The sequence below is a fragment of the Phocoena phocoena genome, chromosome 10 (genome assembly GCF_963924675.1).
Source record: "Phocoena phocoena chromosome 10, mPhoPho1.1, whole genome shotgun sequence".
Taxonomy (NCBI): domain Eukaryota; kingdom Metazoa; phylum Chordata; class Mammalia; order Artiodactyla; family Phocoenidae; genus Phocoena; species Phocoena phocoena.
Window position 1 is genome coordinate 84,428,404 of NC_089228.1, and position 13,726 is coordinate 84,442,129.

Genomic DNA, 13,726 nt, shown 5'->3' on the forward strand with positions numbered 1-13,726 from the left:
ACAGTGTGCAGGGGTGACTGTTCCTTCCTGGGGTGGTACATGGAATACTTGGGAGAGAAGGAAGTTCTGCCCTCCTCCAGCCTTGCCTTGGTGGGGGTCGGGGGGATTTTCTACTCCCTTGTGATACAGTTCCTCAAAGTGAAATTATAGGTGGCTCTGAAAAGAGCCTTTGGGTTTTAAGTTGGCAATAATAATTTATGCCCTCTCCCCGCGGATGCGGCGGGCAAGCTGGATGTCCTTGGGCATAATGGTGACGCGCTTGGCGTGGATGGCACACAGGTTGGTGTCCTCGAAGAGCCCCACCAGGTAGGCCTCGCACGCCTCCTGCAGCGCCATCACGGCCGAACTCTGGAAGCGCAGATCGGTCTTGAAGTCCTGCGCGATCTCGCGCACCAGGCGCTGGAACGGCAGCTTGCGGATCAGCAGCTCCGTGGACTTCTGGTAGCGGCGGATCTCGCGCAGGGCCACCGTGCCGGGCCGGTAGCGGTGCGGCTTCTTCACGCCGCCCGTGGCCGGCGCGCTCTTGCGGGCCGCCTTGGTGGCCAGCTGCTTGCGCGGCGCCTTGCCGCCGGTCGACTTACGAGCGGTTTGCTTTGTACGCGCCATTACTTATCTCCAAAATAAAGAGGCTAAACTGGTAGATTTGCTTCTATATTTATACAGGAACAGGATCACTCTGATTGGATTGCGGGCAATTCCTGTTAGTCATCCGCGGCTAAATTCCGGAAGTGCTCCGAGCGATTTAGGATTGGTTTATCCATTAGGTGCAAGTTTGGGATTGGTGAATTTCAATTAGCAGACATCTTCCCAGACCCTTAAAAAAAAAATTTTTTTTTTCCGAGTTGTTTTATCGATAATACCCACACACTCAAGTATTGCCCAAAAACACATTACAAATTTAATATTCTTCAACGTTTTTCCTGTTTGGATATACAAAATAGAATGTGTTCGGAAAAGTTTAGACTTTAGACACCCGCCATTTTCTGCAGTTAACCCGTTTTCATCGGATCTTAGTCCCAAGACCTTCCCCCTATTTAAAAATCCATCGTCTAAGCATCTCATGAATCCTATTCCACACCGACCGTAAACATCTAGTTCACTGTAACGTGGTCTTCTAGGAAATACTGTTAAGATGTAAGAAATTTTGTATTATTCAGGGGACACGCAGCAAAATCCCAATATCCTGGAATCCCTGGATCTTTAGTGTGTTTGACTCAAAACGGGAAATTTGGGGCTTCCCTGGTGGCGCAGTGGTTGAGCGTACGCCTGCCGATGCAGGGGACACGGGTTCATGCCCCGGTTCGGGAGGATCTCACAAGCCGCGGAGCGGCTGCGCCCGTGAGCCATGGCCGCTGGGCCTGCGCGTCCGGAGCCTGTGCTCCGAAACTGGAGAGGCCACAACAGTGAGAGGCCCGCGTACCGCAAAAAAAAAGAGAAACAAACAAGCAAACAAAACAACTGGTAATTTTGCTCTGTTGTTTGGCTTTGATGCATTTTTAAAATGTCACCTTGGGTCTAACGGTGAGAGCCGTCATGAAAAGCTTTGCAATGTGGAACCTTAAAAAAGATGGCGGCGACCGAGTCTTTCTTGATAACACTGCAATGGGCCGGCATTTCGGGACTCCTTCCGAGGGTCCCAAGGTGTCCCTGACAAACCCGACAGAGCTGCGGTCAGGACTGGACTGGGCTAGATAACAGGATTTCCTTACCTGGTTTCCGCATCCAAACGCGAAGACTTTCATTTAATTAAAAAGAAATTGATTGTTTCGTGTGAATGAATTTATAGTCTCATAACAGTGCTGTAAATCAACCTATAGGAATATACAAAAGTGTTCGTTTTTGATCCAATAAAAAAGGGAGTTTTTGAATCCTAGTTTACATACTAGTAACCTATTGGTCAGCTTTTGTCCAATCAACGTTTAGCTTTGTGAGTGTTCGTTTGTATATCCTTGATAAAAATACTCGCGATGTTCCTTTTGTTCTCGTTCTTTTAATCCCCCAATTTTGCTTACTTTGTTTACCATGCCAGAGCCGGCTAACTCTGTCCCAACTCAAAAAACGGCTCCAAAAAGGCAGTGACTCAGGTTCAGAAGAAAAATGGCAAGAAACGCAAGTGCGGTCATAAGGAGAGCTATTCTATCTTTGCCTATGTCTGTAAAGTGCTGCAAGTAGGTCCACTCGGACCCTAGCATCTCGTCCAAGGCCATGGGCATCATGAACTCGTTTGTCAATGACATCTTTGCATCGCGGGCAATGCTCCTGGAGCATTAAAACAAGCACTTGTCCATCACATTCAGGGAGATTCAGAAGGCCGTGGGCCTGCTGCCGCCCGGGGTGCTGGCCAAGCACGCCGTGTCCGAGGGCACCAAGGCTGTCACCAAGTACACCATCTCCAAGTAAATTTTTTATGCCTCTAGCATTTCTCAATGGTTCTTTTTAGAGCCACTCATTTTTGCATATTGAGAGCTATAATATCAAGATTTGTCAGTATTTTAAAAACATGTTTTTTTTCTTTTCTTTTTTTTACAGTCATTCTTTAAAGCGCAGGAAACAGTATTGCAGTATGAGAGGTTTATTTGAATTTTTGTTCTCCAGTGCAGCAAAGAATTTGAAATGTGTGTTGTAGGAACTGGTAGAAAGTTGTAGTATTCTGGGTTTTGTGTTTTTATCTCTTAAAATCTTTAAATTGTTCTTGTAGCCAGTCATTGCTTAGATTGAAAATTTTAGAGTGAGTATCTGTGGACTTAAAGTTGTGTAATGCTAGTACCTGTATTTGGGTTCCTTGTTTTAAATATAATGCCCATGTTACAACAAAATAATTTTATGTGCTTCACAAATATTAACTCATGAGAAGGTGTTCGTACTTTACAAAGGGTCAGAATCTCAGTTATACAGTATATACTGGACTAGGCCTGGGGTATTTACTGGAACCTCAGAGTTTAATCTCAACTACAAGTATACGCTTTCAAAGGTGAATTTTCAAATTTGCATTAAAAAGAAAGGATTTTCACTTTATTTTGTCTTGAGGCTATTATTGATATGATCAACCCTACATGGTGCTGAAGTGGGGTCTGAAATCCTCAATTTGACTAATTTTTATTTTATATTTCATTTTTGTATTCCTTGCCTTCAGTCAGTGTTAGGTTCTGTATTCATTTACACAGGAGGAAAAAAAAAAGAAGAAACAAAATCAGGAGTAAGAGAAGATGTACAAGTGCAGGGAGAACAGAGAATATGGAATGAAATATACAGTTTTCCTGAGTTAATATTTTGATAATTTCTGTATTGCTGAAAGCAAAATGACTGATAAATTGCTTTTAGTACTTTTCACGGCTTATAGAGTTGGTATTTGGGCGGCCAGCAAGACACTACCAATGTATGTGCCAGATCAGTATTGGGTGTGTGAGTAGAGGTTCACATAGTTGTGAAACAATGTTGTTCACATTACACTTTTCTTTCTTTAAATGTAGGTCTTCCTTTAGATAAAGATTGAAGTTTCAGTTCATCATATCTGTTATTTTCGATGACATGGATTGATGAACATGCCAAATGTGTTGGCTGTCTTTATTGCTGCATGACAGATTGCCTTGAAATTTCTAGCTTCAGACAACACACATGTATTATCTCACAGGTTCTGTGGGTCTGGGCAGGGTTTAGCTGGGTCCTCTGTGAGGATGCTATTGAGGTGTTATGCAGGACTGAGGTCTCTTGGATGTTTGGGGAAATATCCACTTCCAAACTAATTTACTGGTTGGTTCTTTGTAGTTTTAAGACTGAGGGTCTTATTTTCTTGTTGGCTGTTGGCTTGAAGCCCTTATGGGCTGTTAGTTGAAGGCGTCCCTCAGTTCCTAAATAGCCCTGTGAGTTTCTTGTCATTTGGGCCTGACAACAGGGATACTTGATTCACCAAAACCAGCATGTAAGAGTCAAGGATGTTACAATCCTAGATAACATAGTCATATACACAAAATTTTTTACATCCTGTCACCTATGGTCACCTGTTTTGATGGTTAAAAGCAATTCACAGGTCACATCCACACTCAAGGGACTTCATCACACAAGAGTGAACCTCAAGAGGGGAAATCCTGGGGGCCACCTTAAGAGACCATCACAGAACCCAGCAGGACCAAAAGACAGTTAACTAACAATTGCTCCTTCTTTCCCAATCCCCTCCCCACACCCCTGCCGCCACAGTACTGGGATTGGTTCAAATGGCCTGCAGGCAGGAAAACTATGTAAGGAAAAGGCACCTAATACCTTGAAGTCCTCTTAAACAGGCCTCTGCCAGTGACTTTCTTTTGAAGCCAAGACACAGAAGAATTTGTTCATTTATTACTTTGGGGACTTCTTTCCCCTTTTCCTTTGCAAATACTGACAACATGAGAAAACCTTTGGTGTGGCGGAGTCCCAGCACAGGGCTAGATGTCCATGTAGCTCGGTTTCTGACATTATAGTTGAGAAAAGAAACCGGAGGGTTCTTGATATGAATTAAAGTTGTTGCTTTATTACAGACTACCAGGGAATAGATTTGAAAAGGCAGGAGACAAATCCCAAATTCTTTGTAGATTAAAAAACATCTGGTAATCCGTTTATATAATCCAAATATAAATGCTTTTAAGGGAGAGGAGAAATGGCCCATGTGCCACCTGGGCCTCCTCATGGGTGCCTTCACTCTCTACAGTTCAGTCTTAGCTTCTTTCATTATACCTTGTCCCTTGAGTTGCCCTACTAGGGGCTGAATATTTAAAATTTACCAAAGTTTTGAGTGAGATTTGAGCAGGCCAATAAGGCATTACCTATATTTGTCTCCCAACACTATTCATAGCTTACTGTCAAACAGTAATTCCGTATTTCGGAAAATCTAATAAATTAGTAAAATCTTAAAGTTCACTGGTTAATTTTGCAAGACCGAGAATTCCTAAGAATCAGAAGTGCTATTCAAACAATGTGGGACGCTTAAGGGTTCTACACTGGAAAAGCCATCGTGTGGCATTAAAACTGCAACACGGTGTAAACGTTTGATGCACTCAAACCTATGCAAACATGAGCTGCGTTAAAGCAACTGCACCCAAAATCTAACAAACTTCGGAACTCAAGTTCCTTACAAAAAAACCTGAAAACACCAGTTCAGGGCAACGAGCTCTTTCAAGCGAGTAGTTAGGTGGCCCTGAAAAGGGCCTTGGGCATTGCTACAGAAAGTTAGTTTGTGGGTGCCGACTTAACCGCCAAATCCGTAGAGAGTGCGTCCCTGGCGCTTGAGCGCGTAGACCACGTCCATGGCCGTGACAGTCTTGCGCTTGGCGTGCTCGGTATAGGTGACCGCGTCCCGAATTACGTTCTCCAGAAACACTTTCAGAACCCCGCGGGTCTCCTCATAAATAAGACCTGAGATGCGCTTTACTCCACCGCGACGAGCCAGGCGACGGATTGCAGGTTTTGTGATCCCTTGAATGTTATCCCGCAGGACTTTGCGGTGGCGCTTGGCGCCCCCTTTACCCAAGCCCTTCCCGCCTTTGCCACGTCCAGACATCACTAAGACCAGATCAGGTACTGTACTCAGCTAGGGAGAGCACACCGAAATTCCTATTTAAAACCCGGAAGCGGACCTTTTTGAAAACTACAAATGAGGGTGGGTAGGGGGTGGGGTTAGTTCGTAAACTAATTTATCCCCGCCCACCATGCCCGAGAGTCAGTGGGGCGGAGCCGAAAAGAGAAGATTGCTTTGTCTGCTCATTCTCAGAATTCAGTTTAACACGTTCTGTTTAAGGGCATTAAAAAAAATTCTCTTGTTTATCAAGGGAGTGAAATAACTGTACCTATCAAGCCAGCATCTGTTTTTCAAGTTTGGATATTTAGGCCAAGTCATTAACCGAAATTATACATTGCCTCTCATTTTAAACGCATATCTGAAATGGAAACGAGTCCCTGGCTTCTCTCTTTCCAGAGAAGCATTTTTTTTTTTTTTTTTTTGCGGTACACGGGCCTCTCACTGTTGTGGCCTCTCCCGTTGCGCAGCAAAGGCTCTGGACGCGCAGGCCCAGCGGCCATGGCCCACGGGCCCAGCCGCTCCGCGGCACGCGGGACCCTCTCGGACCGGGGCACGAACCCGCGTCTCCCGCATCGGTAGGCGGACCCCCAACCACTGCGCCACCAGGGAAGCCCGCAGATAAGCATTTTTGTATACTTTAAATGAAGGTGAAATAGTTATGGTGGTAAACTTGTCTTAGGGAGCGAGGAAATTTCTGAAATCCATTGGGCAACAAGGCTTTCCCGCTGGAGTGTTTGTTTTTGGGAGGTATGACTCCATTGCTTGCGCCCTCAGTATTTGCTATATTTCACCTTCTGACGTCCAGGACCTGTTTTGTGGCAGGTGTTTTCTTATTTTTACTTTATTTTCTTCATTTGTAGAATGGAAATGTTAACCCCGACATCACAAAGGTGTTCTGAAAATCAAAAAGTAAATTTCTGGTCAAATGCTCAACACAGTCATTGAGGACTACTGTAATTACCTGCGGAAATTCCATCTTCATGCTCCAAAGATTGACTTTCTCCTCAATATTCTTAAATCTCTCAATCTGGTATTTTGCCATCTGGGCCTATGTTCAGTTGCTTTCCTAATCTCCATCTTTTTGTGAGCAAACTTTTTATTTAAGAAGTCAGTGCTAAACTTACATCATTACATTTAAATTTATATAACTCCCCCAATTTAACCAGCAGTCTCCACTGCCATCTCCACGCTCCGAACACAATTCCCCCTAAAACTGTATTGTCTGATAAAGTAGTCAGGAATAACTTTTGAGCCTTTATTATATATGATATATAAAATATATTCATATATATATATAAATATATATATTTTGGAATGGGATTGATGTTGCTGAGGAGCTGAATTTTTAATTTTACTTAATTTTAATTAATTTAAATTTAAAGGCTGATACTCCATTTCAATTATTGGAAATTTTTAGGTATGTTTGAACAACCTGGGCATGTGAACTTAATTTTAAACAATAAACTGTATGGAATTTAAATACAAATCATTTCCAGTAAAAAATTAGTGTCAGATTGACTAAAATATAAACCCAATTTGGTAGATTTAGATTGAAAAAAAGAATGTAAGATATTGCATTAATAATAGCTCTATATTTATTACATGTTGAAATGAACATATCTTGGATGTTTTGGGTTAAATGCAATGTATTATTTAAAATATTGCATCTCTTTGCTTTTTGAAATGTGGCTACTGAAAATTTTTTCATTAAATGTTTGCCTTGCATTGTTTTCTTTGGTCAGTGGTGCTCTAGAATTTTTCCTTTTCCCTCTCTGTTTCTTGATCTGTATCCAACCTTGCTATCATGGGCTTTGGAATACAGTGGATGTTCAATGTATTTCTAAGAAACCCAATTACAGATACTCGTCTCAACTAGAATGAAGCATTGCAAAAATAAATTAAAAAGTAAAATCACATTAGAGAACTAAGGCAGGCTTGTGGAATAAACCATTACTTACCAAGGCAAGAAAAGATGAATACTAGAAAAATTGTTGACCTTAGAATTCTTCAAGGGCAGAATATCAGGAAATGGAGCGTACCTGAAAATTTATGCTTATTTTTTTCCCCCCAAAAGTGTGTTTCTTGAGAGGGAACATTCAGAACTGATTATGAAAGCAATGAGTGTTCTTTGATTGATAGATTGTTTGATAGATTGTGCACTCAGTGGTTTTATAAAACAAAAGAAGAAAAGAAATCATTTAGTAGAAGTACAAAAGCGTTTCCTTAAAAGAAGGAAGGCCAGAAAACAATTTACTATTCCTGGAAAGTAGGTAAAGACCAAGAAAGAATGAGGTTAAAAAATCAGGTAAATTACTTTGGAGTCTAGAAAGAATAATAAGTTAAAGTGTCCATTATCTGATGCATGAGTGAAATAAGAATGTCAAGGAGTTACACCATGGTGTGTCATAGAAATTTATCTCGAAAGTTTATATATATATTTATATACATACATATGTGTGTGTGTATATATATATATATATATATATATTTTTTTTTTTTGGTAACGATTCACTGTGTTGATCTTGGGTGGCCTCAGCCTGCAGGATTTCAGTTCCCGGGCTAGAGACTGAAGTCAGGCCACGGTAGTGAGAGTGCTGGATCCTAGCCACCAGACCACCAGGGACAGTGGCCAGTGACAAGGCCCCTGGCCCCCTGGTTTTTCAGAAATGAATTCCCACAAAGAGATGGAAAGTAGTGAAACAACTAAAGTGTTTATGAGGAGGAAAAAGAGTACTTGTGAATAGTGTGGACTTAAAAAATTTTTCACAGCCTAAAAATTGAGAGTTATGTTTTATTCGGTGGAGATTTTTAGGACTTAAAAGCCTGGGAGGCAGCATATCAAGTAACCCTGAGAGAACTGCTTCTAGGAGGCTAGGGGAGAGCCAGGTTTTATAGACATTTTGCAACAAAGGGCAGGTAGTCAGGAACATCAAAAGAGTATTGTTAATTAAAGGAAACTAGATATCTCAAATTAAGGAATTTAGCTCTTTTCTATGTATGGGAAGATGCAAGAGTCTGGGCTCACCGAACTCATTCCTTTGATATGCACCTCAGCTGTCTGGGACACGTATCCTGTATTTTCACATCCTGAGTTTCCTCAGGGCTCACTGTATGGAGTGGCTGCAGTCTGATGGCTGCTAGATGGCAGGTATTCTTTCCTTCCTAAGTTCCCTCAGGGCTCACCAGCTCACATTGGAGGGCTGCAAGCTCTGCTGTGACATCCTTTGTTTACTGATATGGCAGGAAATATTCCATTTCTCAATAGGTACACCTGGGTGAACTCAGAATGTTGAGTGCTTGCAGTAGTTTAAATCACTTATACGGGGCATCTCTTCCAGGTTTCTTTTGACCAATCATCTTGCTTTTCTTGGTTTTAAGTCGTATTTGGATTATCTCAGGGTCCTGCCACGTGTGCTCCTGCATCTCTTAGCCAAGATGGATTCTAGCGAAGAGGCTTATGGGTAGGTTGACATCACTTACTATGGGGTGGTGACCCCTCCTTATTTGACCTCCAGGGAGTGTTTCTGCGCATGTGTAGTCTGGAAGGTTTCCTTGACCTTGAGAATGAGGTATATGTGGTCTCTTTATCTTTTATCTGGGCAGGACTCAGCTCCTCTCTGCTCCAGCTATTATCTTTGTCTTGGAGTATCTGGCCACAGGCGACAAACTCCAGCTGCTCAGCCTGGGGCTCATCTATCTCCTGCCTCAGTGTGAGAAAAATTGTCTGAGACTTGGAAGTAAGGAAAAAAGGAGGAGCCATGATGTCCAATATACAAGGTTATAGGCCACACAAGGATTCTATAAAAATGTACTCAGACCACCTAACTATTTACTATTGACTGTAGGTACCAAAATTAGTGAAGTTACTTAACTGGCAGAGAGGCAAGTAATTTCTATCCAGTGGAAGATTTATGACCTATTGGGTAATAAAATAATTTTATTTTAAACTAATCTAACAATCCTGTTCTAACATTTCTTTGTTACATTTTCTGTAAATATCCTAATTTCTTAAATGTTCTTTGAGCCTACCACGGCATTTTACCTGTTGGTTCATTTATTGAAAAGTGAAGCTCTTTGACACATACTAATTTTTATTTGCTGAATCATGATTTTGCCTTTTTGAAAAAAAATGTAAGTGAGATATCATGTAATTGTGACTTGATTGGAAATAAAGGGGGATTTAGGAGAGGTGCTGGTTCTTTTCCTTTAGGCCCGGGAAATTGAACACTTGTCACTCAACGTCATGGCAAATCATCATTGGTAAGCAGCATACAGGAAGGTGGAAATTGCAGACAGGAAGGCATATTCTTTATAAGGCATGGGCTCACTGAGGATAAAGGAAAGGCTCTGGTCACTACAGAACAACTCTGAAATCTGTTAAGATATATATAAATGTCAAATTAAGGTAAAGGAACCGACTGAATTTCGTTTTGTTGTCATATGAGAACATAGTCTAGAAAGCCTGCCCAAGTGTTTTTTAGTTATTCTACGGGAAGGCGTTTCTGTTTAACTATTTATTAGGGTCTAATATCTGTGAAGTGTCTATGAATTTAGATGCTAATTTATAGGATATTGAAAATTTCAATGATTTTTGTCTATTAGAGGTGACTATTATCTCTTTCCAGTAGAAAAGATAACGTAAAGGTAATAATATAATTGTACCATAGGACAATAAACCTTTTCCATCTAAATTTGCTCGTTTGATTTTAATTCAATCTTCTTTCTTTTTCCCAGGTGGAGGGCGGGTGGTGGTGGTGGTGGTCGAGAACTTTCCCGCTGTACATCTTGGTTCTCAGCTGGGGCCCCTGTAACAAAACATAGATTAGCAAAGGAAAAATAAACAGCTTTATTAACATGTATATTTCATACACACAGTAGCAGAGACCCAGGAGAAAGTAATCCAAAGAGGTGGCTTATAACTCCAGCTTACATAGCATCTTCAACAAAGACTAGATTTGTAGAGAAATGACAGGACAAAGAAAAGCACTTTTAGGCTTCTAACGGCAGCAAAGTGTGAGAAGGTAAATATATGGGAGGAAACTAACAGCGAGGTTTGTTAAGAGTCCTCTGGAGCCTCTCTGGTCTGAACAGCCTGTGCAGTCTCCAGTACAGAATTTATATCCTGCTATAAGGCAGAAAAAAAAGAGTAGAGAGAGGTTTTTCTTCCGATTATTGTTTATTAACTGCCTAGGGAGGTAAAGTAAGGGAAAGCATTACAACAGTTCTTATCGACAAAGTAGGTGGCTCTAAAAAGAGCATTTTTCAGTTCAGAGTAAGCAATAGCCTTGGGTTACGCCCTCTCCCCGCGGATGCGGCGGGCAAGCTGGATGTCCTTGGGCATGATGGTGACGCGCTTGGCGTGGATGGCACACAGGTTGGTGTCCTCGAAGAGCCCCACCAGGTAGGCCTCGCACGCCTCCTGCAGCGCCATCACGGCCGAACTCTGGAAGCGCAGATCGGTCTTGAAGTCCTGCGCGATCTCGCGCACCAGGCGCTGGAACGGCAGCTTGCGGATCAGCAGCTCCGTGGACTTCTGGTAGCGGCGGATCTCGCGCAGGGCCACCGTGCCGGGCCGGTAGCGGTGCGGCTTCTTCACGCCGCCCGTGGCCGGCGCGCTCTTGCGGGCCGCCTTGGTGGCCAGCTGCTTGCGCGGCGCCTTGCCGCCGGTGGACTTGCGAGCGGTCTGCTTTGTACGCGCCATGACGATAACAGAAAAGGAAACTGGCTGGAGAGTAGTATGGTGCTGGTGCCGGTTGTGACCTTATGTATGGCCGCAGATCAGTCTGATTCCTAGTTCCCGCGCTGTGATCTAATTGGTTCTCACGTTGCCTTTAGGAGAAATATGGTTGGATTCCATTAAAGATTAAATGAGTTATCGAAATTTTATTTCAAGTTTATAGTCCACTTTGAATTGAGTCCATAACAGTAAGGTTTCACTTAGTAGAGATTTTAGTGTACTTCATTCATTGAATTTTTCTCAAAGGAGAAACGACCAATGGACTAAACAATTCTCACTAATAATGCCGTCATTCGCAGAATTTAAAAAGCCCGCCCAGACATGTCATTGGTCAGCTATTCCTCCTTTGTTCTCTCATTTATTTTATTCATATTTTACTTTTTGACACCAAGTTCGTTTGACTATACATTATATGTAATAATGTATATACCTCGTGTACATGCAAAACCACCACTTAACATGAGGCATTATGGTCTGTATTCTTTGTCATTTACATACATATACGTTATCCATAGCCTACAAGCCCAAATTTATGTCCTTACACAGAATTCCCTTAACAGGGGTTCTTTATGTGAGTTTACAAACGTATTGCATCTTTTCAGTTAAAGGGATGGCAGAAAGCTAGTTTCATGAATTTTTCTAAGAATTTATGGTGCATAAAATGTGACCAACGGCTAACAATTTAGCCCCTTTGTGGCAAACATGGGAGCGGTTTCCCATTTTTAAATGCAAGAGTTTTAACAGGCTAATATGAACAAAATTTAAGCGGAGCTACACATTAAGACTTGACCACGTCTCCTACACTTACGAAGTATTTCAGCGCTTTCCGGGAGAAAAGTGGGTGGCTCTGAAAAGAGCCTTTGATTTTCGGAACGGGGACTGAAGAACTGCTAAACGTTTCACTTGCCCTTGGCCTTGTGGTGGCTCTCGGTCTTCTTAGGCAGCAGCACAGCCTGGATGTTGGGCAGGACGCCACCCTGAGCGATGGTCACGCGACCCAGGAGCTTGTTGAGCTCCTCGTCGTTGCGGATGGCCAGCTGCAGGTGGCGCGGGATGATACGCGTCTTCTTGTTGTCGCGGGCCGCGTTGCCCGCCAGCTCCAGGATCTCAGCCGTCAGGTACTCCAGCACCGCCGCCAGGTACACGGGGGCCCCGGCACCGACCCGCTCGGAGTAGTTGCCCTTTCGGAGCAGGCGGTGCACTCGGCCCACGGGGAACTGGAGCCCGGCTCGCGATGAGCGGGTCTTAGCCTTGGCGCGAGCTTTGCCTCCTTGCTTCCCGCGCCCAGACATACTGAGTGCTAGCAGGGGAAAAACAGCCACAAGAAAAGCGCAAAAGAAATGTTCTATAAGGAGCAACAAGATGACAGTTATAGAGCTGGGTGGAATTGTCAAATGCGAGGTAGGATTGGTTAAAATCGTCTTTTTACTAGACAACCAATAAGAAAGGAGATGTGATGCAAGTAAATTTACATAATCTCGTCACTAATGCATTATCAAATCAGTTCTGGATATCCTTGAACACCTTATTTGCATAGGTCGCCTATAAAAGACGAGATTCTAGACGTAAGCAGGCATATGAGAGTCATACTTTAGTGTGCGTTTCGATTTCGGCAAGTATGCCTGAACCAGCTAAGTCTGCTCTTGCCCCGAAGAAGGGTTCCAAGAAGGCGGTGACCAAAGCCCAGAAGAAAGATGGTAAAAAGCGCAAGCGCAGCCGCAAGGAGAGCTATTCCGTGTATGTGTACAAGGTGCTGAAGCAGGTCCACCCGGACACCGGCATCTCGTCCAAGGCTATGGGCATCATGAATTCGTTTGTCAATGACATCTTCGAGCGCATTGCGGGCGAGGCGTCGCGCCTGGCGCATTATAACAAGCGCTCAACCATCACGTCCAGGGAGATCCAGACCGCCGTGCGCCTGCTGCTGCCCGGGGAGCTGGCCAAGCACGCCGTGTCCGAGGGCACCAAGGCTGTCACCAAGTACACCAGCTCCAAGTAAATGTTTATAGGTGCTGTTAAAACAAAGGCTCTTTTCAGAGCCACTTACATTTTCATGTGAGGAGCTGTGATGCCCTCTTGATGCCCGTTTTGGGCATGTTATCTAAACGCAGTTAGATACTGGAGTTGGCTGAGTTGTTTCTGCTAATAAGTCTATGTATAGAGAAGCCCTTGTGCTAATTAAAACAGGCTCTTTCTGTTTCACCTCTTTCCCAAACCTTCCTATATTCTATACTAAAAAAGCCAAGAGTTTCTGTCCACCACGCCTTATTTTCTATTACGAAAGCAAGGGAGGCTGGCTGGGTGGGATTAGGAAAGGGAACTCTTCCATCCTAGCCGTAGTTTGGCACTCTGGTACCAGGAATTGGTTTCTGTTCCCAGCTTCCCCCGGCCCTTTCCCCAGAATGGATCCTACACTCCCAGAATCATGCCCCACCCCACAG

The 13,726-nt window shown here is 43.3% G+C and overlaps 5 protein-coding genes and 1 pseudogene across 5 annotated transcripts; 2 read left to right on the forward strand and 4 right to left on the reverse strand.

Moving 5' to 3' along the window:
- Positions 1 to 195: 195 nt before the first annotated feature.
- LOC136129140 (histone H3.1) lies at positions 196 to 606 on the reverse strand. Its single transcript, XM_065885255.1, has one exon. The coding sequence runs from the start codon at positions 604 to 606 to the stop codon at positions 196 to 198; it is 411 nt and encodes a 136-aa protein (XP_065741327.1).
- A 1,416-nt stretch (positions 607 to 2,022) lies between these two features.
- LOC136128825 (H2B.U histone 2-like) lies at positions 2,023 to 2,400 on the forward strand (annotated as a pseudogene).
- Positions 2,401 to 5,218: 2,818 nt separating this feature from the next.
- On the reverse strand, positions 5,219 to 5,530 carry LOC136129344 (histone H4). Its single transcript, XM_065885568.1, has one exon. The coding sequence runs from the start codon at positions 5,528 to 5,530 to the stop codon at positions 5,219 to 5,221; it is 312 nt and encodes a 103-aa protein (XP_065741640.1).
- Positions 5,531 to 10,838: 5,308 nt separating this feature from the next.
- Positions 10,839 to 11,249, reverse strand: LOC136129123 (histone H3.1). The gene has a single exon (XM_065885234.1). It carries the CDS (start codon positions 11,247 to 11,249, stop codon positions 10,839 to 10,841), a length of 411 nt encoding a protein of 136 aa, XP_065741306.1.
- Positions 11,250 to 12,184: 935 nt separating this feature from the next.
- Positions 12,185 to 12,577, reverse strand: LOC136129006 (histone H2A type 1-B). Its single transcript, XM_065885086.1, has one exon. It carries the CDS (start codon positions 12,575 to 12,577, stop codon positions 12,185 to 12,187), a length of 393 nt encoding a protein of 130 aa, XP_065741158.1.
- Positions 12,578 to 12,903: 326 nt separating this feature from the next.
- On the forward strand, positions 12,904 to 13,284 carry LOC136128794 (histone H2B type 1-C/E/F/G/I-like). Its single transcript, XM_065884710.1, has one exon. It carries the CDS (start codon positions 12,904 to 12,906, stop codon positions 13,282 to 13,284), a length of 381 nt encoding a protein of 126 aa, XP_065740782.1.
- The last annotated feature ends 442 nt before the right edge of the window (positions 13,285 to 13,726 follow it).

Bases quoted from the DNA above. Each gene is read 5' to 3' on its own strand.
- LOC136129140 (XM_065885255.1), bottom strand. From the start codon at position 606: ATGGCGCGTACAAAGCAAACCGCTCGTAAGTCGACCGGCGGCAAGGCG.
- LOC136129344 (XM_065885568.1), bottom strand. From the start codon at position 5,530: ATGTCTGGACGTGGCAAAGGCGGGAAGGGCTTGGGTAAAGGGGGCGCC.
- LOC136129123 (XM_065885234.1), bottom strand. From the start codon at position 11,249: ATGGCGCGTACAAAGCAGACCGCTCGCAAGTCCACCGGCGGCAAGGCG.
- LOC136129006 (XM_065885086.1), bottom strand. From the start codon at position 12,577: ATGTCTGGGCGCGGGAAGCAAGGAGGCAAAGCTCGCGCCAAGGCTAAG.
- LOC136128794 (XM_065884710.1), top strand. From the start codon at position 12,904: ATGCCTGAACCAGCTAAGTCTGCTCTTGCCCCGAAGAAGGGTTCCAAG.